General features: G+C 42.0%; 1 protein-coding gene across 1 annotated transcript in view; it reads left to right on the top strand.

The window, feature by feature from the left end:
- The window catches only part of LOC104505819 (uncharacterized protein KIAA1211-like), a gene marked incomplete at its 5' end in the record, with an annotated part of 26717 nt that extends 14128 nt beyond the window's left edge, over positions 1-12589 (top strand). Inside the window, 7 exons of the mRNA XM_010146534.1 lie at positions 2532-2744; positions 3823-3925; positions 5323-6901; positions 7765-7882; positions 8625-8730; positions 10005-10011; positions 12511-12589. Of these exons, the coding sequence (XP_010144836.1) occupies positions 2532-2744; positions 3823-3925; positions 5323-6901; positions 7765-7882; positions 8625-8730; positions 10005-10011; positions 12511-12589 (2205 nt within the window). The remainder of the gene's footprint in view (positions 1-2531; positions 2745-3822; positions 3926-5322; positions 6902-7764; positions 7883-8624; positions 8731-10004; positions 10012-12510) is intronic.
- Between the last annotated feature and the right edge of the window lie 11132 nt (positions 12590-23721).

Below are 23721 nucleotides of genomic sequence, written 5' to 3'. Positions count from 1 at the left end.
CTAATAATAACCCCTGCCTATCAGCAGTGCCTTGTGAGCAATGCGCTGCGTCTCTTATCATGAGAAATAATTGCAGTAATCTGTCATTTAGCTGAGAAGGGGAATATTTATGGGTCCAGAACAGCCACGGGTCATTTTGGCCCAAGCTCTGCAGTCCTCCATAGAGAATCCCTGTTTGAGAAGCTCACTAGAGAGAACACCGTTTAACCCTCTGTCAGACTGAGAATAGCCCACAAGTAAAGGGGATGTAGCAGGGTACCTGGAAGATTCCTTCCTGATGAAGAGGGCTTTAAGCAGCCAGGGCAGCATCTTGAGGGTTGAACAGTTATTGCCAACCCCACTACTAAGGAAGCTTTCCCTTTCACTCTCTTTGGACAGCCTTTGAGAAGGGAGAGGGTAACCTTTGGGCGACCAGCTCAACTTTCCTGTCCGTGATTGAGATCAGACACTCCCTGGCTCAGTCATTCCTAGATAATTTGCTTTCAGGTTAGAAAGATAAAGCAAATGTTTATCTAAAATGAAGAAAAAAAAATCCTAAGTAATATTATTTTTTTCAGAAGCTTTGAAGCGATTTCTGTGGTACCAGGATTTGTGCTAGCAGAACGCAAGTTGTTAAACTGGGTAACCTCATCCCAAAGATGAGGACAATTGTGAAAAGCACCACGTTTTGGTATCTCCACCAGTTACTCCATTTAACAGTGTTGTATATTTAGTAGCTGAAAAAGAGGATTTGAGCCCAAGCAATCTGAAGTTAGACACAGTGTAGGGTTGTACATTTACTATTGTATTCATCTTGCTGCAGATGATAATTACTTCATCTCTTTGTCCTGTGCTGCTTCACTGGGATTTCCAATAGCTTCATGCTGCTGTCACCTCTGCGTGAAACCCTGACATGTCACCCATGTGACTTTTCAGTGCCTTCCATGTGTATAAATACCAGCTTTCTGACTAATCTAAAGCTAAATGTGAGGCTGTCCATCAAAGCAAGCAGCAACTTCACAGACATTAACCAGAAAAACCTTGCCTTTGCCGGATAGCCGTTATGGAATTCTGACTTCCTTGCTGGCACCTTCAACCCAGACTGATTAAAAGCAAAACGGGGGCTGAGGACAATATTTTGGCACAAACACTGTTTAGGAAATGGGCCTCCTAGCTGCAGCGTTCTCCTTGTGCAGGCTCCTGCATCTGCCCAGTAACCCACAAACACCAAATTTATCTTACACTTAAACACTGATGTGGAAATCCTGTGTCTGCTCCACTGTCTTTGAGAGAAGATAGCAACAGGCAGGGCTCAGAGAAAAAATATTCTGAATCCTCTGTGGAGTATGGAATTTGCCATTTCGGTACAGCAGTAGCTCAGATACTAGCTTGAGGTGTTTTTATATTAAAGAAGCACAACTGTAATTTCGTAATTGAAAGGCAGAAGAACTTGTATGTAGAAATGAGTAACAATGGTATTTTTGTAAGTTCTAGTGATCCTTACAGGTTTATCATTAATCTTGTTAAATTATAACAATAATTAGCTCATTGACTACCTGTGTTCTTCTTTCTTTCTTTCACAATGTGTTAAAAAAAAAAAAAAATCAGTGGTGAATAAGGAAATTAATTTCAGCTGCCTTAAACACAAAGCAATGTACCTAGACAATTTTTATAGATCAGATGGGAAGATGCTTTCATTATCTTTAAAACTTCATCAGCATACATGTGTTAAATGCTGTGTTATATCCTACGCTTCAACAAAACTAACCTCTGAATGTCAAGCACAGTTAAATGGCTGTGTTTCACCTGGTTTTATGGCCAAAGCCAAAGTCGTGGGTATGTTATTCTGAATGAAACATGTTCTGAATATTTTGCAAATATTCCAAGAAGTCTGATCTACGTATCAAAACAGTAGCAAAACCAGACAAACTATGTGGTTAGGGGGTTCTCTACAAACCCTTTATTTTGATAGAATAATCTAAGGTTACTGCAGTTTAGTTCCCCAGTGCAGCATTGCTGCGAGGGTGAGAACCATATCACTGTCTGGAAGGTTGTTCTGGGATACTTGTTGGAGATAAGCATTTGATTTTCCTGGGAGAGTGGATATTGAAAGAGCAAAGTGGCTATGGTAACTTTCTTAGAAATAATGAGGATCAAGCATCCATGCTACATTCATGGCCTTTTAGTAACATATTCCTGCAATGTGTCACGTTACTGGGATGAAAAGCAACTATAAAAACTGCACCAGTGTCTCCTGCTGGTGCAGACATATATTGCAAATGGTTTTTCAGATGACAACTGGGAAGGTGGCAAGCTGAGGCTCTTACTGTAGGAGGGGGAGAGACAGGTATTTCTCACTTCTGTGTAGCATACAGCTGAATACAGAACTGAGTAATCTCTGCAGAGACAACATTAGGCATGCATTTTAAAGTGGCAATTTATGTCCAGAATTACAGCCATTTCAGGCTTCTGACATGGAACAAGCTAGCAAAGGAATTGTTTCAGACGTGGGGAAGCCAAGCAAAATGTATAATGGCATGTTTGTGTTTTAGATACCTTCTGGAGCTTCCTCCCGGCCCATCAGTCCTTCATCCTCTGCTACTCCGGGGTACCCTGGCTCACGAGGCAGCAGCTTCCTTCCCGTTGACTTCACCACCCCTGCTAGTCCCCTCGGCTGCCTGGACACCTCAGCAGCCAGGCATAGGATTGCCATTAACCCCCGGAAACAGAAAGGCTTTACCAACAAGAATCAGCAAACCCTCCCGGTAAGTGTTTCTGGAAAAGAATCACTGTCCAGAAGGAAATGGATCTCAATTTTTAATTATTATTTTAAATATTTTTAAAATGTTTTTGTTTCCTTTCCACGTTCCTTTACTTTTCTGTTCTTCCATTGGAAGAAGGGAAAACACCTATTTTCCACCAACCAAACAAAAAAGACTTAAAAAACTTCAATATCATGAGAGCTGAAATAAAGTGCAACTTTGTTTTTTTCATTGTGTAGCCAAAAAAGTTGAGGTTACACTTACGTTCCTGCTACTGAAAAGCTAGTTTTCAGTTTTAAAGAAGCCTAAGTCTATTTGTACAAACAATTTCAGATTAGCTTTAACTTAATTCTTTTATGTCAAAGGAAAGACTGAAGGACTTTGGGGAAAAATGTGGCTCTGCATGTAGGAAATAAGGATGAGATACTTCTCATCCTCGCTTCTAGGAAACACATTGTGAAGATAAGTTCACCAGATAGACAGAGTTGTTGAGCTGGAGTGTGACAGAAATAAGGAGTAATGCTTCTCTACTGCGCATTCCCCTCTCCATTAGAGAATCATGCATGACTATCTGTCCTGGATTTAGAAGTGCCCTCCCCTCAGGAGGGGGGAGCTGAGAAATTCAGGATGAGTGTAATACAAATGAGGTTTTCTTGGAAACTTGGGCTCTAGAGCATCTTTGCTGGATATTCTTTGTGCTGCAGCTGGTACAAGTACAGTGCTGAAGGAGAAAAGCCAATTGTGAACTGTCAATCACAGATACCTGAAGTGATGATAATGTCTCTGACTAGGTCTGTTCCATGCCACCAGGTAGCTTGGGTGATGCCTTAAAAACATACTCATTCACTCAGAATATGTCAATCCCAGCATGTTTCAGATTCAAGAGAGATCAATGGGCTGCCTTTAACATTTTAAACATGAATGATTTCTAGGTTCTTAACTGGAATAGTACATTACCCACCGTATTGGTGCATTACAGGATGGGGGGTTTGTGTCTTTTTTGAGTATTCATAAATGTGTGTATAAAACAAAACTTCTGTGCATTATTCTTTAATTAAAAGATCTTACTATACCTCATTAGGTGGAACAGCTGGAAGATGAAGCATGTCTTCCTGCAACTCCAGAAAAGAAGGGAAATTCAACAGAATTACTTGAGAGTGACCAGCATAAAAGTGACTGGGGAGGTAATGAAGACTTATGTATCACTACTTTGGGTGCTTGAACTCTTCTACATAAGGCTGACAGGACCTATTTGAATTGTGATTCCTTTGAAACTAAGCATCTTTTGGTTTTATATCATAAAAACAATCCTGGCTGCTAAAGTGTCATAACAGAAAAAGTTGTGTACTCCACTCAACACAGTGGTGCTGGAATGGTGAACTTTGAGAGCAGCGTTAAAAAACTACAGGAGGTAGAAGTACCTGTGCTACACAATTAGCTACATCTTACTGACTGGGGATCCGAGTTCTGTGAAATTCAGAAAACCCTCATATCTGTTATGTGTGTAAGATGACTGTAATTGGCTTGTATTTACTAGATCCTCCTTTGCCACCTCCTCCTTATTATCTGAATAGTAGCTAATTGCCAGTGGTAGCACAATTGTAATTGTAAATTGTAAAACCAAATTAATTTTCTCCAAAACAGCACCAAACCCTTTTCTCTTTAGCATTACAAACGCACTGGGTGATGATAATGCCATAGTGCAGTGGGAATGTGGGCACTTTGTTGTCAGGGCAGAGTCAGGACCTGATGCTGTCATAGAATCATAGAATGGTTTGGGTTGGAAGGGACCTTAAAGATCATCTAGTTCCAACCCCCCAGCCATGGGCAGGGACACCTCCCACTAGACCAGGTTGCTCCAAGCCTCATCCAGCCTGGCCTTGGACACTTCCAGGGATGGGGCATCCACAGCTTCTCTGGGCAACCTCTCCCAGTGCCTCCCCACCCTCTCTGGGAAGAACTTCTTCCCGATATCTAATCTAAACCTCCCTACTTTCAGTTTAAACCCGTTATCGCTTCTTCTGTCACTACAGGCCCTTGTAAAAAGGCCCCCCCCAGCTTCCTTGTAGCCCCTTCATGTACTGGAAGGTTGTCACACATCAGAGTTACTGTATGTGCAGACACACCTGAGCTATCCAGGTGTTTAGCAGCCTCCTAGAGCTGCAGGAAGCAGAGCTGCCTGATGCAGGGATGTTCTGCTTAAGTACAGGAAATTCTCCAGATCATTCTAGGTAGCCTTTCTAGGCATACATATGAAGAAATGTCTAGGGAAATCTGGCTAGTAATCTTACAACTAGGAGCATGCACAGAAAAGAACTGAACAGCAATTGATTTGGTACACCTTAAGTAGACAACAATTTTCAGTCATTCCTGGGATTAGGTATGTTCAAACGAAAAACTTCATTAGTTTCCTCACTTGGACAGCTTATTTCTAAATACATTTTTAACAGGCTTGTTTATCAGACAGCAGTGTCCAGACATAGGAACTCATACTAAATGTCTGCACTACCTGGAATGAATTAGATACGGATGATGCTTGAATTGTAACATTTAAGTGCACACTCTTCTCTGTTTAATATAGGATTATCAGCCCAGATGGGATATTGTGCAAAGAGAGGCAGTTCTAAGGAGACTCCAGGTGTAAAAAGTACCACTGATGATGCCCGTGACTCTCGTGATTCCACACTTGTTGCAGAAGACTCCCGTACTTTGCTGCAAGAGAATGCATGCCTTCCAGACATGGATCATAGCTGTAAAATAGCTGCACCCCTCTTAGGACCTGAGCCTTCTCTGCTGAATCTGGAGGAACACCACAGTGCAAACATGTTGTACTGTTTGGATGAGTCTGCTGAGGAACTGAAATTACATCAGCAAAACACCAGTGCTGAAGTAGCTGCACTTCCAAGGCCGCAACAAGAAGGAGAAGCTGTTGTGTTTCCAGGCACACTAGCCCCTGACTTGTTTAGCAGTAGTGTGGAAACAGAGGGCATAGATGTATTGGCAGACACTGCTCAAAGGTCCTTAGCAAATTCTGTGGACCCAAACCTGAATGATCAAAAAAAGAAGGAGCCACTGTTTGTTGGCAAAACAGAAGCCTGCTTGGGTACTATTGAGAATCATTCCAGCCAAACTGTCTCAGATACTGCACCAAGCACTTCACAAGTTGCAGGAGCTGATTCAGAGTCATCTTCTGACATCAAGACAGTGGCTGTTTTGGAGCCTGAAAACAGTTCAGTAACAAGAAATGACAAAGAAACTTGTGAAATAATGGCATTTCAGTCATCCAAAGGCAGTGCAGAAAAAAAAATAGACACTGGTGCATCTGTCTCGGAAGCAGGTTGTGTGCTACCTCCCAGTAAATTGGAGGTATGTTTTAAAGCAGAAACTGTTTCTGTTTCAAAGGGTAACCAAGGAAGTCAACAGGCCAAAACATCTCACATTTCAGAAAAAATTTCCATTGGATGTCTTGCCTCTTCAAGTTTGGTTGGCTTGAAGAGTCACATCTCTTCCAGTGATGACAGTAAGGACTACCAGATAAGCAGTGCAGCCTCTCACAGAAAAACAGTGGAAGATAGTCAATCTTCAGATGGAAATGGAAAAAGTCCACTGAAGGCTGCTTCTGCTAAACCAGTCAGATTTACTATTGCACCAGCATGGCAAAGATCTCTCTCAGGGGGGTCAAATTCAAAGGAAGATTCCTATGCCAGAAGTTCCCCAACATCCCCTATAAGACCAGAGTTGTTTGAAGGAATGGCAAAAGAACACGCACGTTTTGATGCTGTCGTCCAGGAATCATCAAAAACCAACTCAGATAGGTTTGATCGAGACTGCAAGGACAGTGATTTGCAATTGCATTTTTCCATGGAGTGGGCTGACCATGAAGCACAAAATGTTGAAAACCCATTTGGGGTCAGACTAAGGAGAACATCTTCCTTACTAAAATACCAGAGTGAAAGCTGTGCTGAGTCTCCAAAGCTGATCCCCTCGGCTGTTCCCACTGCTGCTTCTGCCTCAGTCAGGGAGGATCAGAAATTGATGGGCACCGGGAAGCCACCTGCGGGCCTTCCTGTCAGCACAAAATCATTTGTTAAAAAAACAGATCTCCTAGAAGACAAAAATCCTTCCAAGACAAGATCAGAAGAAGTGGGAAAGAAGCAAAATGGTCATAAACCTTCAGGTATTTATGCTGTGGTTTTGTCTAGATATTGTAGAAAACAGTGGTCACGTAAGAACCTTGGCAGAATGGCAAACAGTAGATAAAAATCCTCTTGACATGGACCAAATTCAGCCTAGGGTTTGTCAGCACCATAATGTAATTGGCTTGATGATTTGGCTAGTTAAGAGAATTCTTGTCTTATCTTAATGAGGGGTGTGTTCCAGCAAGAATAACAACAGAATACTATCTTGAGGGCCTCTGAAACATTTCTGTTATGACCTACTTGTGCATATAGTTGGAGTTTTAACACAGCTTTTTAAAACTTGTTGCTGTTTTGTAGTTAATTTTCCAGACTGCAGCAGCTCAGATCTTAACTAGGAGTTGCATTAGGTGTGATTTTTTTATTATTATTATTACGATCACTTCATTTAAAATATTGAAAAAGTGAAAAGGCAGCCCGTGTTTTACTGCCTAAGTGAAATATTGAAAAAGTGAAAAGGCAGCCCGTGTTTTACTGCCTAAGTGAAAAAATAATGGTTATCATACACATTTAATCTGCAACGTAAGGATGTTGTTTCAAAGGCAAAATCCGGTTCACAGTGATCTCGGTGGGAGTTCTGCCATTGACTTAAACGGAAGCAGAGTCAGGTCAAAAACTCCAGAATAAATAGGAAAACAGTTATTGCCAAGGACAAAATCATGAGGGAAGGTAATTTTATCTCTCCTGTGTTCAAAGGGTATTACAGATGCTGAAGGATTTAAAACACAAACCACTAGCTTTAGACTGACTTGACCTAAATCCCTTCTTTACTTCAAAAATGCTTCTTTTGTAGAGAACGTCTCCTCTCCACATTTGGAAACTGCTTCCTCTGAACCAGCTTGGGTCTCCATGGCAAAACTAAAACAGAAGGGTTTCCAGGACCACCCTCTTGCCAAAGAACATAAAGCTGAAGACAAAGCTTTGACCAAAGGGGATCAAGAGGAGGTAGAGTACTGAGTAATGTTGCATGGGTGTGAAGCCTGCACCAGATTGCCTGGCTACTTTTGCAGACTGTTCAAGATTATCTTCATGAGAGGCATGTCGTGAGCACTACTGTAAGAGATTTTCAGCACTGGCCTCTAAAATGTGTTGAGACAGATAACTGGTGTGAGTGAGCAAACGCGTGTGTGACTACCCTCACAGTGATTAGTTTCAGAGCTGGATTCTCCTATACATTCATTTGTGCTACTCAAAACGTCTTCAGAGCTTGCCTATTGCCCAGAATGTATTTATGTATCCCAAGAGCTGCTTTGAGTTCCACTAGCTCCTCACTGTTAGTGACCTTCACACTGCATTCACTGCTTTGCTCTGGAGACTGTGTACTGAAAGTCTGGCTTTTCCACTCACCCATGATCAAGTTTCTTTGCAGCTTGGGCAAGTTCTTCATTTCCCCATCCATAAGAGAGAGAGGTAACTTGCCTGCATATGTTACTGTATAGGATAACAGTAAATATCTGTTACATAACAGATTGCCAGTAAGATACTGGCAAATACATAAGCCCTGTATTTGTAGCAGCTGTCTTCCTTCTTGGCTTCTCCCTCCCACAGGATGTCCCCAACCATCCTCATCTGGCTTTTGCTGCATTTCCACAGTCTGGGTTAGAGATACTGCCAGGGAGAGCTTTATGAGCGTCAGTGGCTAGTGGGTTTCTTAGTTGCGTTCTTTTCTTCTCTCCTCCTTTTGTAGCAAGAGATCTGTGCTAGTGAGAACATACTGAAGAAGAACATGCCTTCCAGTTTCAGCTCTCAGGACAAGAAGACACAAACGAAGACCAGTGTGTCTGCTGCAGCAGGTATTCCCTTTCTTTACATCTTTACATAGTGGCTGCAGTTTACACCAGTAAGTGGGCAGCAGGTGATGGGGGGAGATAGCTACCTTTTTGATAATCAGCACGCTTTATATGAGGCCTCTTCAGACTATGGTTTGTGTATAAGTCAATGTATTGGCTTGCTTACTCAGCAGAGAAAGCAAGTGAGGAACTTTTTTCCCCACTGCCATGGAATGGCATATGAACAATACGGTGATTTATTACTGGCAAAGGTCAGGACTGAAGAACAGCAGTTGAAGTTGGAGAGTGTCCAGAAGAGAGCAGCAAAAAAAGGTCAGGTCTTCTAGACCTTCAAGTCAGCCAGGAAATACTGATGGGAGCGGAGTTGTTTAATCTAGAAAACAAGTTGATTTGCTGCAGAGGTCAAGACTAGTCTCCGTGCCCCTTATGAGCTTAAAATGGGTCAGGGGAGGTTTAGCTTAGACATTAGGAAATACTTCCTAACAATAAGAGTGGTGAAGTGCAGAATAGCATAGGTTGCTTACAGAGTGTGCAGTTTCCATTGCTGGACGTGTTCAATAGATAAACATGTATCAAGAATAATTTAGGTAGAGTCAGTTCCAACCTCAGATGAACACAGAGGCTCAATGGCCCCTCTCCTGCCCTGTTAGCTCTGATTCTCTGAAGAAAGATGCAGGGGAAGAGCATGACTCAAAGATCGTGACTCACATACCTCTTCCAAGGCTACTGCTGGGCTGCAACTCATCCGTCCCTGCTTACTCAGTGTGGTGCCAAACCTCAGAGACACACTCCAGCTAGATATAGATAAGCCAGCTCTTCAGCTGTAACAGCATATTGTGCTAGCTGAAAGCTATTGATTTCAGATACTGCCTAAGAAGATAAGAAATGCCCCACTGTGTCAGAGCAGTGGCCTTTCCATTCCAGGTTCCTGTTGCTGATGCTGTCAGTAGAAGATACTGTCTAGAGAGAGTATATGCTCCTGGCCACTTTCCCCTTAGAATCCACCCGCACCCAGAATGGTTATATTAGAGATATTAGGGAGTACCTCTGTGCCTGCTCCCTGTAGTAGTTGTTTATAGAGCTGTTACCTGTTTTTTCAATCTACAGGTCCTACAAAATAAGCTTTCTCCCTTACTACAGGTAGCTGACCAGCTGAGGATGCGCACCAACAGAGAGGTTCTGATGTCAGTTGCCAGCCTAACTCTGTGTGTGTGATTAAAATACAATAGTTTTTAAAAAGGATTCTGTTTCAGGCCAGCTTTATCTTACGGTTTTAGGTGTAAAGTGAGAGATGAAATGTAAACAGGCCAAGATTTTTCTCAGATTAGGTGGTCTTCCTTTGAAACTCTGGAACAGACTGGATTTCTGTGTGTTGAATCATCTAAACCTTGGAAACCCAGCAGCCTTCAGTCGAAATTCAGAATTCCACAAAGTACTCTGCTACTCGTTTACTAGAACTTACAGCACTTAACGGGCCTTGCAGCAGAATTACAAGTTCTTCTGCATCACCTCTTCCCAAGAATTGGCCTGGTTTCCTGACATCCAATGACTGTACCCTCCCTGCCAGGGATAGAGTTTATAGGCGTATTCTAGTCTTTCCTTGACTATCACAATGAGCTCCAACCAGTGCTGATGTGTAAGAAAACACTATTCTGCTACTGCTCAGAATACCATGCCCTATTGTTTAGGGAATGTTCAGCATTGTCAGCACATGAGTAGGAAATTGGAAATCCCAAATGTAAACTCTCCTCTAATTTGATTCCCATTAGCACAGCCAGCAATTTGTCTAGCTGAAAGTGCGTGTGGTGGGAAGGATGTAGATTTAATATTCAGAGGAGTTATTAATTTGTATCATGCTTTTTGGCTTATGTGAGCTGTTTGCATTTTCTTGATGGATGGTTGAGGTTTTCTGTACAATGCACACATCCTGCACACAACAGGAAGGGCCAGGACAGCTCAAGGTCAGCTAAGTTTTGAAGAGAATTCCAAGAAATCAGATCCTTGCTTTACTGAGTGTGACTGCTTTGTTACTGCTGCGTGGCAGTTCATGTCATAGCCAAGGGAAGATTACTTAGCTTGCCTCTTCTCTCTCCCACTTCACCCTAAGAATGGTGAGGTTTGTCCTAAAGCCTATTTTCCCTCAAATAGGCATGAGCCACTATTTCCGGATTTTGTTTTACCTTGTGCTGTTGAGAGCATGCAAAGGGCTTTGGACTCGCTTTTGCTTATTATAAAGAAGGAAGTATCTCAAAATGTGAAAATTCATTTCCAAAATCAGGATTTCAGTAACACTTAAATTCCTGCATCACCTTAGATACTTCTGAAAAACGTGCTGCAGCCCTCTTTTAATGGATAGTCTACTTCCTTCAGTATTTCTAGTACACCTTGCCTCCTGCAAGAACTACCGATGAGCCAGGGTTTTTAGAAGATCAGAGAGCTCTTGAGCGGAGGTAGGGTGCTGCGCTGGCTTTGCGCAAGGGTGCGACTCATGGAGCTGACGAACATTTTCCATTGATTTCAGTGTGAGCAAGATCAAGCTTCTTGTACTTAACATTGCTTAAGTCCCCATGTGGCCTCCGTTCCTGTGCTGGAGCACAGCAGCCTCATCATGCCTGCCACGTGCCACGTGCAGGTCAACCAGTTATGAGAAAAAGGTTGAATTTTCTCAGTTTGACTTTCATGCAGAAATAAAGTACTGCCTGGGGTGGAGAGGATGGAGAGAGGACAATGTTGAAAGGCTCGTGAGTCATGTCTCGAGAAACGCGAGCTGCATCTGCCCAGAGCTGCATTCTATGAAGCCCCATTCCAGGCTGTCTGTCTGAAGGCACTAATCTTGAACATTTTCAAACGAGATGGATGGAGGAGGCCTTTTCTAAATAGTAACTCAGAGTCATACACGAAGTGTTATCTGTATTCCTCCATCCTTCGTGAGGATGACAGGCTTGTGGTAGACTGCATGAAGAGGAACACCTATCCCCACCAGAATCCCAGCTTCTTGGCTTACAGGTCCAAGAACTTAAAGCACTGGTTTGATCCCTACCTAGTATTTAATCATATTGCTGGAACAATATTTGTGCTGGCAGTGAAGACTGAAAAAATCTTAAAGACTTCTCAGTGTAGAAAAACATATATCAGTTACTTTTAACCCCACAGCAAGCCTGGGGTGATCCTTGCCCTGCAGGTATTTTATTTCCATTTTCCTGCATACTGTGGAGTCTTATTCCTAGATTTTTATTTTTTGCACGCACAGAGCAGAATAAGCCTGTGAAACTCTCTTGCCGTGCACTGCTGTGGACATTAGGAGTTTGAAAAGATTAAAAAACTAGTTAGCCAAGAATAGGAGTTATATAAAAAGCTGGGGCTATAGTCTCCATGGGCTTGAAGAATTTTGAAGAACTTGTGAATTGAGCAGGGCCTAGGCACTTGCTGTTGGACTGAGGAGAAGACTCCTTCATTAACAGACTACTCACTAACAGCCTAATCTCAGTTTCTGCATTGCAATAGCTAGTCCTCATCACTGCTGTAGCTGGGCCAGATGGTGCTGGCGATACCCAGTTTAATAATTCCTCTGACTTCTTTTTGAGTCACGAACATTCTGGGCTGTGAAACAATTGCCTTAGAGAGAAGGAAGTATTACTGGCAGAAACTGAGTTTTCAGTCTGTAGCCTTCTGATGAGTGATGGATATCTTGTTGTTGGCAGGTAAAGTTGGACCTATTGCTCAGGAAGCATCTGTGATTCCTTAACCAAGCCTCCCCTCTACCCTGCCAATGACACCATGCAGCCCTGCGGAACCACCGTGGCTGTCCCTGGCCAAGAAGAAAGCCAAAGCATGGAGTGAAATGCCCCAGATTGTACAATAGCAAATGACATGAGCATCCTTCTTCGTATTGCCAATAGCTGCGTTAACTCCATTTAATCCCTTCTTTACCATGACCATTTTTTTGAGAAATAAGAGCCTTAAAACTTTTGATCAGACTGTTGTATGCAAACACACAATGAAGAAATGCCATCGCAGGCTTAATTTGAAGTATTAGGAAGCTGAGCACTTCCTACTACCAGATACCAGGAAAACTTGATTGATTTGTTATATCCTTACGCATCTGCCAGTGATGTTCTGACAAGACATGCTTCAAGCTTTTGAAACATTTCCCTTGCAAAATATGTTTTTAAAGTTTCCGCAGACTATACAGTATTTTGTGCAATGCAGCTTTGGCTGAGAAATTAATGTATGTTATAAAATAGATACAATGCTGGGCACTGTCACAGCACGGCTCACGGGCATCGATGTCATCACACTTCTTTCTTTAATGCTCTGGGATGGGCAGTTTGACTTTGCTTCTGATTGCTAATGGATCTGTTTTGGGATAGCTATGAGATCTCAGCAGCATTGTGAGCTGGAGCTTTTGGGTGGTTTGAAGTCACATTGCTGTGGGTCTTGTGCTTTGCTCATTGATGCCTGCTGGAATGGCCCAGAGCCACACGCCTGTTCTCTCCCATACGCTGGAAAACCACCACACTCTAGCGTATACTCTGCTTCTGGTTACACCTTTGGAATTCTGAGATAATTTGGGCATTATACAAAAAAAACCACAACCCACCAGTCCTTTCTTCAGTTATGGCAAATAGTGATTTATTTCTTCTGAGATTCCTCAGCCAATCGTCTCTCGTACAGAGTGTGTTGGGGATGGGAACTATTTGCTACCTAGAAGGGGGTGTTTTGTTTTCAACAAATGCCACTCTACTCTCCATGTTCATGTGGATGTGTATTTAGTCGGTTGTATTTAATATTAATGATAAAAGGGGCGTCTGCTTCCTTCCTTCCCTATCAGTCTTTAACCAGTAACTCAACATCAGCCTGAGAATGCGCAACTGGGAAAGGATTATTCTCTCAGGGCCTGGCCTTGCCGTCACTGAAGTTGACAGAAGTTTTGCTCTTCGCTTCCTTTGAAGGAAGCAGACATTTGAAAGAGAAGCTTTGTAAAATGACATTAGTGGCTTAAGTGGCACTTACCGGTCCTTCTCAGTTTTTGCAGCATTGCACATCTGTGTAGATTTTGTTTACAGTCAGTGCAAAATTTGAAGGCTGACTTGGCTGATGGACAGGTTTTAGCTGGAAAGTTATTTTTAAGGAAACTATTATCAGTTGGTAAGATTAACTGCAAAACAAAAAATTTGGGTTTTGATCAGCTCAAGCAAGACTTTAATCTTCCAGTCCTGGCCCGAATTTAATATGTAGCTCTTGCAATTTGAAAACAGTATTAATTAGGAGCTAGACTGTGATTTTTTAATTTTTTAATATGGGTGAAAACTTACTTACCCAAGTAGGCTCATTGAAGCTATAGGTACTGTTTATTTTGTACTAACACCAGGAAGAGTAAGAGTTTCACACTGGCTTGGTAGTCTATGCCTATTTTACTACTTGTTTCTCTCTATTTTAGGAAGCATATCTTCTCTTACGAAGAACTGAACCATTTGTATTTCTCTAAAACTTTAGAGTGTAATATAAATGAACGTACTCAGCTTTGATTCCTGAAGTTTTGTACAGCTGCCATCCCATCACAAGCTTACTGGCCCTGTGTAAAATATGTGCATTTCTATATTCGGCAAACTCTCTTCTCTTTTTGTTGGTGTGGGTTGTGATCCTTCACCCACAGTACTGCACATGATATTATCTCTTTCCCTGTGTCTGCTTTTAATCTTAATATTGTTTCTGTCTTTTCTGTTTGGTATGTATATATGTTTTTGTAATCGTTGCCTTGAAGGATTCCCTTTTGTATTCCATTCCCGTATTTGGTTTACGATTAAATGCTGTTGCCAGTGATGATGATATAATTCCTGGGAAGAGTGGTAAATGGCCCTCATTCATTAAGGAAAAATAAAAAAAGGTCTTCGGTCAACACAGACTCTCTACGTGGATACATTTCATAGATCTTGTTTTGAAATTATTTTATGTGGCCTAGGAGTGATCAGCAGGGCTGGTCAGACTAATGAACTTTTCTAAATCTAGGTTTTTACAAGTTTAAAGCATCGCCAGAGAGCTGATGGCTCTCCTTTTTTTCTGGAGTTATTGCTCCTTCGGGACAGGGTTGGCTTGAAGGCTAGCACGCCTGGTTGCAGGAAGCCTCGGAAATACTCGTTCCAATGTGGTTTTGTATTGCTAGCCAGCTGCTGTAAGGCATTTTGGGGCTGCTTCAAAACCAAAGAACAACATGAGAGTGATGCAATGTTACATTTGAAATTTACTTGCCTTCTGGATTTCTGAAATGTGTGTTTTCAAGTTCCTCTCTGAAACCAAGAGAACAAAAAGCATGTAGAGAAAAAAATCAAAACAGTCTCATGTGATCGCCGGAGTTTCGAAGGTGAGGGTTAAGGTAGGCATTGAAATCTCAGGGATTTATTGAAGCATGTAGAGAAGTTGATAGCCCTGTTAGCATGAGTTTGATTTCCTGTCATCCTAATGTAGTTTTTAGGTGTTCAGTCAGTGTGAGTAACTAATATAATAAGCTCATTCTGAGTGACTATTTCTAGACACTATCACTGTCTTTGCAAATAAGCTGTCGTGACGTGCGGGGTTCATGGCAGAACGTCACTGTGAGGTTTTATGGCTCAGGATCCTCAGTGGAGGATGTAGAAAGCTGTCCCTGAAGTTCCCTCTGCACGCAGTGACTGGGGTTTCAGCTGACTTGGGTGCTGCTGGGTGACAGCAGAGGGTGCTGGTGCCATGCCCCAGGAATGCAGAGGGATCTCGGTTAGAGAAAGCAGACGTCAGCAGGCATTTCGGCGTGCACTGTCACAGCAAGGAGGCTGGAGGCTTTCACCACTGCAGAGAATTACGCAGTATTCAGTCAATGCAGACAGGACTGCGTTAGGCGTGTTTCTGTTTGTGATTTGATGGAGGTTTTGGAGCTATAAAGTATGGAGAAAACACTTTTACCACGTTTTTGCAAGAAGCCCCTGAGAACTGGCGATGACGATGGGGAAAGGTGGGTTACGTGGTGAATTCAGTCCCGCAGTGGGGCCACGCAGGAAGACAACGTGAATGTGTCCATGAGCATTGCCGTTTGGCGTTTTAACTCTGCTGCTTCCAACAACTGCTGCTTGGCTAGAGCTTGGTCTTCAGGATCTGATGAGTTCACAGGAAAGAGCAGAGGGACAAACAGCAACTTAGCGTGCGCCTAGCTGTAGGTTACGGAGATTCCTTTTGCTGTAACAGTAAACTGTAAAGACTTGGGCTAAAAGACAACCTGTAGTTACCATCCAGCAGGGAATCTACTTGTAATTAAGTGGGTTGTGGACAAGAAGGAATGATTCAGTTTGAATGAGAGGAAAAAGAATCCAAAATTTCCAAAGCTACACACTTCCACTGTGGCACAGCTCTGATGACACTTCTGTTATGAGAATCTCATGCACACATCTCCTTAAATAGACCTAAAGAATAAATCCTAAAATTCAGATATAGCTGAGGAGCTAATGCTCGTTTCAATTACCATACTTAGAAGGAAAATCTTAGAATAGTGAGGAAAGACTAACCATATTGAAAACACTAAACACTAGCCCTTTCTGTGTTAGAAAGTTTGGATGGAGAGAGGGCCCCCTCCCTAGTATTACATTATGTCCTTTTAAGTGCTGTAGTCTGAAATATTAAATGCAGTTTGTTTTGGAGTATTACAGTAGAAGTTCTCAGCTTAGAAAAGCTCTAATTCCTGAGTTTGTGCCATCTGCTCTGTTAAGTGCTTTTGGGATCGATACAGGAAAGATATTAGCTTGGGAAGACACTTTGTCCTTTAGAACAGCTACTGGAAGGTGATATATCTGAAGGATACTGGTAAGCAGAGATGTGATTAGCAGCCTGATAAATAAGGCAAATATCTCTCTGTCTTTTCCTCCAGTATGTGTTAGCCTACCTACGGTTTTGTTCAAGCTTTATCCTGGTTATTTGACAAACTTGTCTCATCAAACATCACCAAATATTAGTAATTATGATGTGGAACCTCTCATATTTGGGGAATCTGAGTGCCTGTGTTGGATTCTGACCTTGATTTCTTGCTTGTATTCTGTTGTATTCTGTCCATTCTGTGTTGTCAGGAAGTACTGCACCCTAAGCATCAGTATTTGTTACTGGCTATTGTTAGAGTTTGTGTTAGTGCAGAGGTTGACTGAAAACTCTGTTTTTCATTGAAGATTTTTTTTTAATGTCTTTTATGGAAGTAGACAGATCAAATAAACTGTAAAGTCTGGATTTGGAACCCAAACCCATGCATCTGCCCAGAACAAAAAGGTTGCTGATGTGTTTCCAGCTGGATGGATGAAGGAGCATGGCTGGATGCAGGTGAATGACTAGGGAAGAATGACACTTCAAGCTGAGAAATGAAGGGTTTGTAGTGGGAACCTACAATTCAAATTAGTCTTCTGCAGTGGGATGTGTCTAATCCTGAGGAAGGGTATTGAAAGGGGCCTTTAAGCAGTGAAGCTCTTTCATGCATCTCCTCTCTCTGCACCCGAGGAAGCAGAACTTTGTTCTTGTGAAGGGATGGAATTACATCAGAGATGACCACTGCTATCCATGCAGCGCTGCAGATGGAACTGCGGGGTGGTCTGTGTATTAAGCATGCGGCTCCTCACAAGGGAGTGACGCCAGAGTTTAGCAGCTTCTCCTGACCTGAGGGGCAGATTATCGACTATGGAAAATGTGAGATGCTGGTATTATTCTTATTGTGCTAGGAGAAATTTAAAAATAAGCTATTTTAATAGCTGATTATTTTTTAGAGGCAGTTAAAAGAAGAAACATCTAGAGGCAGATTATCTGAACAGGGTTATTAACTGTCAGTTATTAGACTGATCTCTAAGCCAAGTTAGTCACTAAACAAGAAACAGGTATGAAAATGGCTGAGGTGTGGACTATTGCATTAACACAGTTTTGTATGATATAGAAATGAAGAGGCAGCAAGAAGAGATTGCTTGACATAAATAACGTAAATGGAAAAAGATTGTTTGGTACCAGAAGCTCATTCCAGCCTTTCTATCTCCCTCAAGCAGTTCTGTTAAAAAAATCATAGCTTCGTTCTCTAAGCTTTCTTACTTTCCATGTGTGGGTGCAAAACCACTTTTTCTTTAACCTGTTTTGTAGTCAGCCATATTTTAGAGAAATCTGATGGAAAGCTGACAAGTCCAAGATCACATACCTGTCAGTACTGGCGACACTGCCTCATTCAAAGTTCACCCATACCTACTTCGTTAAGCTAATATACTTCATTACATTTTCCCTCTTCTACCATCCTGCTCCAAATTAGTTTTGATTTACAGGTATTTTTCCAGCACAGAAAGGCGAGGTTGACTGCTTTAAAATTAGATTTCCACGTTGCTCAGGAGTATGTTTCTGAGGCATTGAGGTAACTTTTTCCGAGTTACACAGTAAGTTCATTGTAGCAACTGCCGTGATGTATGGGAAAGGGTCCAAGTGTTGTGTTTTCATAGAGTTTAAACTACACACCGCAGTCTTCCCTCATGGTGTCACCAGCACCACTGAGAGCTAACAAAGCAGGAGATGTTGCTGCCTGCTTCCTAGCGAGTGCGTCGTTCTGCTGGGCTAAATGCCTGCGTCACTGGTGACGTGGGCACATGGAGTGAAGTGACAGTCATTGAGAAGGAATGGAGGGGTGATGTGCTAAAACGGGTGCTGCTCGTGCCCTCCTGGCCGAGATCAGTGGCTTGGCTTCCTGCAGGCACTCTGCAGGCAGCTCCCATCGTGCAGGCGTGTAGCCTTGACATTTATTTACTCTCCCCTCCTGTTTCCCTCGCTGTGCCGATGTAACCAAGGCCATTGCATAATAACCTGGTTTTCAAAATTAATTTCTTGTAACTTTTACCATGTGAAAGAAGCTGAGCCAGCCGTGCTGGTGGTGTCCAGAGGTGAGCTGGTGGTGTCCAGAGGCACGCTTGCTGGAACCTCTGAGTTCTTTGCTTGGACAGGCAGCTTGTCAGTCTTCTCACTCTGTTTAATAATGGGAATTTCAGAAGCGTGGGCACACAATTCTGTATTGACTGAACAGATAAACCCAACAATTTTCCCGACCAAACTGATACTTTTGCATTTGTTTTTATTAACAGTATGGGTCTATAGCCACAGTACTGCAGCAAAGATTTATTTTTCTTTCAGAGAGTGACTTAAACAACAACAGACTTTATGCAGTTTTCCAAAGAAGTGTAAAATAACAAGAAGGATTTCAGTGCTAAGTGGCGCTTTGGGCTTTCTTTCAGATCTCAGGAACAGCTCTGTCAGTCAGGAATAAATCTACTAAAGCCAATGGAATTAGTTTGGGCTAAATAAGATTATAATTGGGCCTTTTTGTTTCTGCATTGCTCAAAAATAAATCTCAGTAAATAACTTGGGGTCACGTCCCCTCCTAGCTATGCCAAACTATGCTTGAAGTTGGGGGAAATTGCCCCAGATTCACACTGTCTGGTAGTCTACAGTGAAAAAATGGTTGAAGGCATATCTGTGTTTCTTAGGTAGTTCTTTGGGAATTCACCTTGTAATTAATAGCTGTTTCTTACTGAAAATACTATTTTATTGCCTTTTTTGAGTTCCTTGATGGCACTGCAGTCATTTCTTCCACTGAACTTTGACGAGGTGGGAGATTTCACAGGCCGACCACACGCTCAAAGCTGCGGGGGTGGGAGTTGGCACCAGTCGGGGTGCCACCGCGTGTCGCCTGCTGTGCTGATGTAACGTGGTGCCTGTGGCACCATGGCTTGTGAGTTAGAACCGACTGACGTCCACCCGGCTGAGCTTGCGTCTCCCTGCAAAGCACAGCACCGTCGCTCACAGCATGTTCTTCATTTGCGTTTACATTCGGGGTGGACCCAAGTTAGAAAGCCACATTTTGAACTAGATAAGGAGTTCTCCAGAGCTCAGCGAGTATATGAATTAAGGTTTTGGTTCTGTGTGTTACGGAACTGTAATTCAAATGCAGTGCCCTGGTCCAGATCGGGATGTGGATCCCTGAAAGCACTGATCCCTGAAAGCACTGAAAGCTCTGGTCCAGGTCTGGATCTGAACTCCCTCAAAGCTTGGGGATATTTGGAGGATTGTTTTTGGTTTTGTTTTTAAACTCATGCAGTTTTCTAGCTCTTCTGAACTGTTTTCATTTTGGACTCAGTCTGTTAATATACAGCCTAATAGCAGAATAGTTGCTGATATAAACATGTAATTATAAATATTTCTACTAATAGCCCAAATCTGACATTCTGACTTTAATTAATGTGATTATGTTCAATAATAAATTGTAGTAATGTTTTGGACATATTTTTTAACTGGGGAAGCTGCTAATCAGTTTTGCAAAACTGGCATTCAGTGGGCTAGGGATTTACTTTGCTTGAAGACAATATTAATCCCTGGCTAAAAAGATGACTATGTATTTCTGGGATCATCAAACTAATATTTTTTTTCGCTTTTTTTTTTTTTCCTCAGTGCAGTGAAGTGTACCGTGATTGGTTCAGAAGAAATTAATTTGTGGGAAATGGTTCACCTCCACACGAAAAATAGTTTTGAGGTAGGTCTTAATTTGTTTTGGCTTTCTGACATCTCTGAATTGATCAGTTAACAGCTGTATGCTTAAAGCACAGAAATGATGGCTGAACTGCTGGCCCTGTGACCATTTATTGTAGCAGAAGTAGCGAAGTGCCTGTGGTAAAGCTGGCAGGCCAATTTTGTCCAGTTAGGGAGAGCTGAAAATAGGAAGCTGGTTTCCATTCTCGTTTCCCTGAGGGGTGTGTTTTGGCTCCAAAAGAGGCAGGGTTTAGATCCAGAGCTTTTGCCTTGTTTTAGGCGATGTCCCACTTTGCTCTTACCTGATACCTTGTTAAACCTGCCCAGGCGTGTTTCCTGGGACACAAAAGGGCTGCAAACCGTGGCTTTCTGTAGGAGCTTGTCCAGCATCTTTTCTGCTCTTGTGAGACAAGGCTTTGTGGGATACGCAGGTCCCTGCAGGACTTCTGGATGTTTAGCTTTGACTGATGTGAAATGATGGTTTCGCGTTCAGCGCCTTTGCTGATCTGTCACTGACATAACCTGCCTCCACAGAGCAGGCCCGACGTAAACTTTTCTTAAAGGATTGAGGAAAAAAGTTGGTCTCTGGTGATGAAATGCTGCTTTTATTTTAGGCATCTCAGTGTATGAGTGAGGAAAGTAATCTGATTAGCACATTTGCCAGAGAGATGAACCAATGGGAAGGTGAAAATATTAATAAAAGATAGAGTTGGTTTATACTCCAACTGGCCTTTACGTTTGCAGTATATGCTGTAAAAACATGCTTATATAACCTCTATTTCTATTCATAAAGGTTTATGTGGGTCTATATTGAATTATGCATTTAAAATTAATCCACTGAGGCAGCCCACTGAGATGCCACTTCTCATTTAGTAACTGCATTAAGGACTTTGTGCTTCATTTAGAAACTGTGAGAAGCTGGCTTTGTGCTGTGGAGAGGAACTGGACTGCCAGATTCAGACTGGCTATTATAGGGGTTTAAAACAACCATCTCTCTGTCTCTCTCTTTCTGAGTTACCAGTAAAACTCTGCTCTTGACTCGTGTGACCTGACTCATGCAGCTTGGCTGAACCTGACAAACCCAACCGACTTGTGTCAGATTCTTAGAAGAGATTAATAAAGATTTTCTTCAGGGGTTGGGAACAGCTGATTCTGCATTTGCAGGGCTGTGGGGACCCAGAACGAACAGATGCACACATTAGGGTTTTATACCAGCAGCAGTAATTCACGTTTATTAAGTGTCTTGTTTGTGTAGTTTTCCAGTTCCTCAGACATTGCAAAGGGTCGAGAGCTCTTCTAGATGTTTACATGGATTTTGTTCTAAGAAATCTTAGGCTCTCAGCTCCCCTTATTTGCATTCTCCAAAGTGCGACTCTGCTTCTAAAATGGCTGCAAACTGGTATTGTGAGGCTCTGTGTTGTGTTGGAAGTAAACTACTTTAGCTTAAAAATAAAAGCATACCAGTTCTGCATATTCACACTGTGATGTAAAATACAAATGGAGATACCTACGTGGCCTATCTCATTCACCACTAAAAATGACTTGTTTTGGGACTGACTACCTTTGTTGACTCTGGGCAAACCTGTTGTCTTCCCATTCTGCTTTTGTTTGTATTGGTTTTGCTATTAAGATAGTTCTTTGTGATCTCAGTTTAAAAAATATTGCTAAATACCTAGCAAGCCTTTCATTTTGTATTTCTCATTCTGTGAACTCTGCTCATACTGCCATAGTATTCAAGTGTCTCTTGAATATTTAAGAAGTTAATTTTGTGAAAGCTGAAACCAAAGAATTTTGCTCTCATACGGCGTTGTGTAACTTCTCTTCCATATTTCCCAAGGCATCTGTCCCCCTATCCCTTGCACTGTCCACTCCCTGTTGCAGCTAGTCCAGAGCCACCTGAAAGCTCACTACTGTGTGTGTGCGTGCATGTTGGGAACGGGCAGTTTCAAATTTGAAAGGATGTGGTAAAATCTCAAAAAAAAAAAGGGTTAAAAATCAGCCACCTGGTTCCAAACTTACCAGAGACGATGGACAGGCGGTATCATATTGTACGTGAAGCCTCTGTAGAAAACCAGGCTAAAAGTATAAATAGTTGTAAGAAGAATGTTCTCTCAATTTTGCATTTTGTCTCCATTTACAGTCAGTAAACAGAACAACTTGTTTGGTTTGTTGTTTAATCTTTGTGCGAGAGAATTAATATGTGTGATTTACGAGAGGGAAGCTAAGTTGGAGAAAAGGATTTTTATGTAAGTACAGAAAGTGCTTAGTCCCCTGATCATTTTTATCTGCTAAGGGATTAAATTCCGTAGTCTAGATTCAGCTGCTATAAAAATTTTGTCTCTTGTATGTCTGACTGTGCTGTATTGATGACAGTTTCACTGCTGGAGGGTGTCATGCAGCCAGTCCCAGAGAGGACTTTGACTATCAGACGCTTTAAATGAGATTCAGTAGGTAAGGTAAATAACATTTTTATGTAATGACCTTATTTTAAAATAGCCGTGCCTGTGCCAGATCTGTGAGAAAATTAAGGCTGATATCCTCAAAGTTATTTAGGTGTCTCATTAATGCCATGGAGAACGGGGTGTCTGAGTATTTGAGGATGTGAAGCTACTTAGAAAACAATGAGCATCTAGAGGAAAATCTTATTAATGATTAAAATAGATCAGAAACATCTTCCTTCCTCTCACCATTTTAAGGTCCCAAATAGGTTTATTTGTGTTTAGATTAAGAGTAAATAAGAGCATAAAATTAAATGTTCATTTTAATATGTGAAAAGCAACTGGTTGCATAACTGTCGAGTTATGAAACCTATATTTTTGTCCTCTGCATCCTGAACATCTGTGGCCTATATTTAATTGCAGTTTTCGTCTTCAATTTGAAGAAACAATGTTTAGCCTGAAGACAAAAGTGATCTGTGTAGTGAAATCAGCTAAGCAGTGTAGTCGAGTCTCACTGGCTAACAGAAGAGGCATTTTTATACATGTTCTAACTTAGAAATTGTATTGATTTGGTAGTTTGAATACAGTTAAGAATACTCTGGTGTTCTGAGCAATGTGAAGAATGGAAGTACTGAGACGTGGAGGGATTGTAACTCGAGAGGAACAGGTGCATACGGATATAAATGTGGGGCCATATTGCGGTATCAATTTTTAAGCAGAAATCCATACTGATTCCAGCAGGGAGTCATTCTGATGAAATATTGATGAAATGATGATATGGCCCACGGGCAGGAAATAACAAAATGTGGAAAGTAAAGCAAGCCAGTGTAAGCAGGGAGAATATGAAATGCAGAACTAAGGCGAATGAGCCACCTCAGAGGTAATGTGCACGAAAAAACTGGAGAATGATGCAGAAAGGAGGTTACACGTCGGGTGAGTGTGATAATCTCCTCACCTTTCACACAGCAGTGCATACTGCCGGATAGCTTCAGCCCAGATTCGTAGC

This window comes from Eurypyga helias, unplaced genomic scaffold (genome assembly GCF_000690775.1).
Source record: "Eurypyga helias isolate BGI_N326 unplaced genomic scaffold, ASM69077v1 scaffold38412, whole genome shotgun sequence".
Classification (NCBI taxonomy): domain Eukaryota; kingdom Metazoa; phylum Chordata; class Aves; order Eurypygiformes; family Eurypygidae; genus Eurypyga; species Eurypyga helias.
The sequence above is the reverse complement of the archived record's forward strand: the minus strand, read 5'-3'. Positions and strand labels throughout refer to the sequence as shown.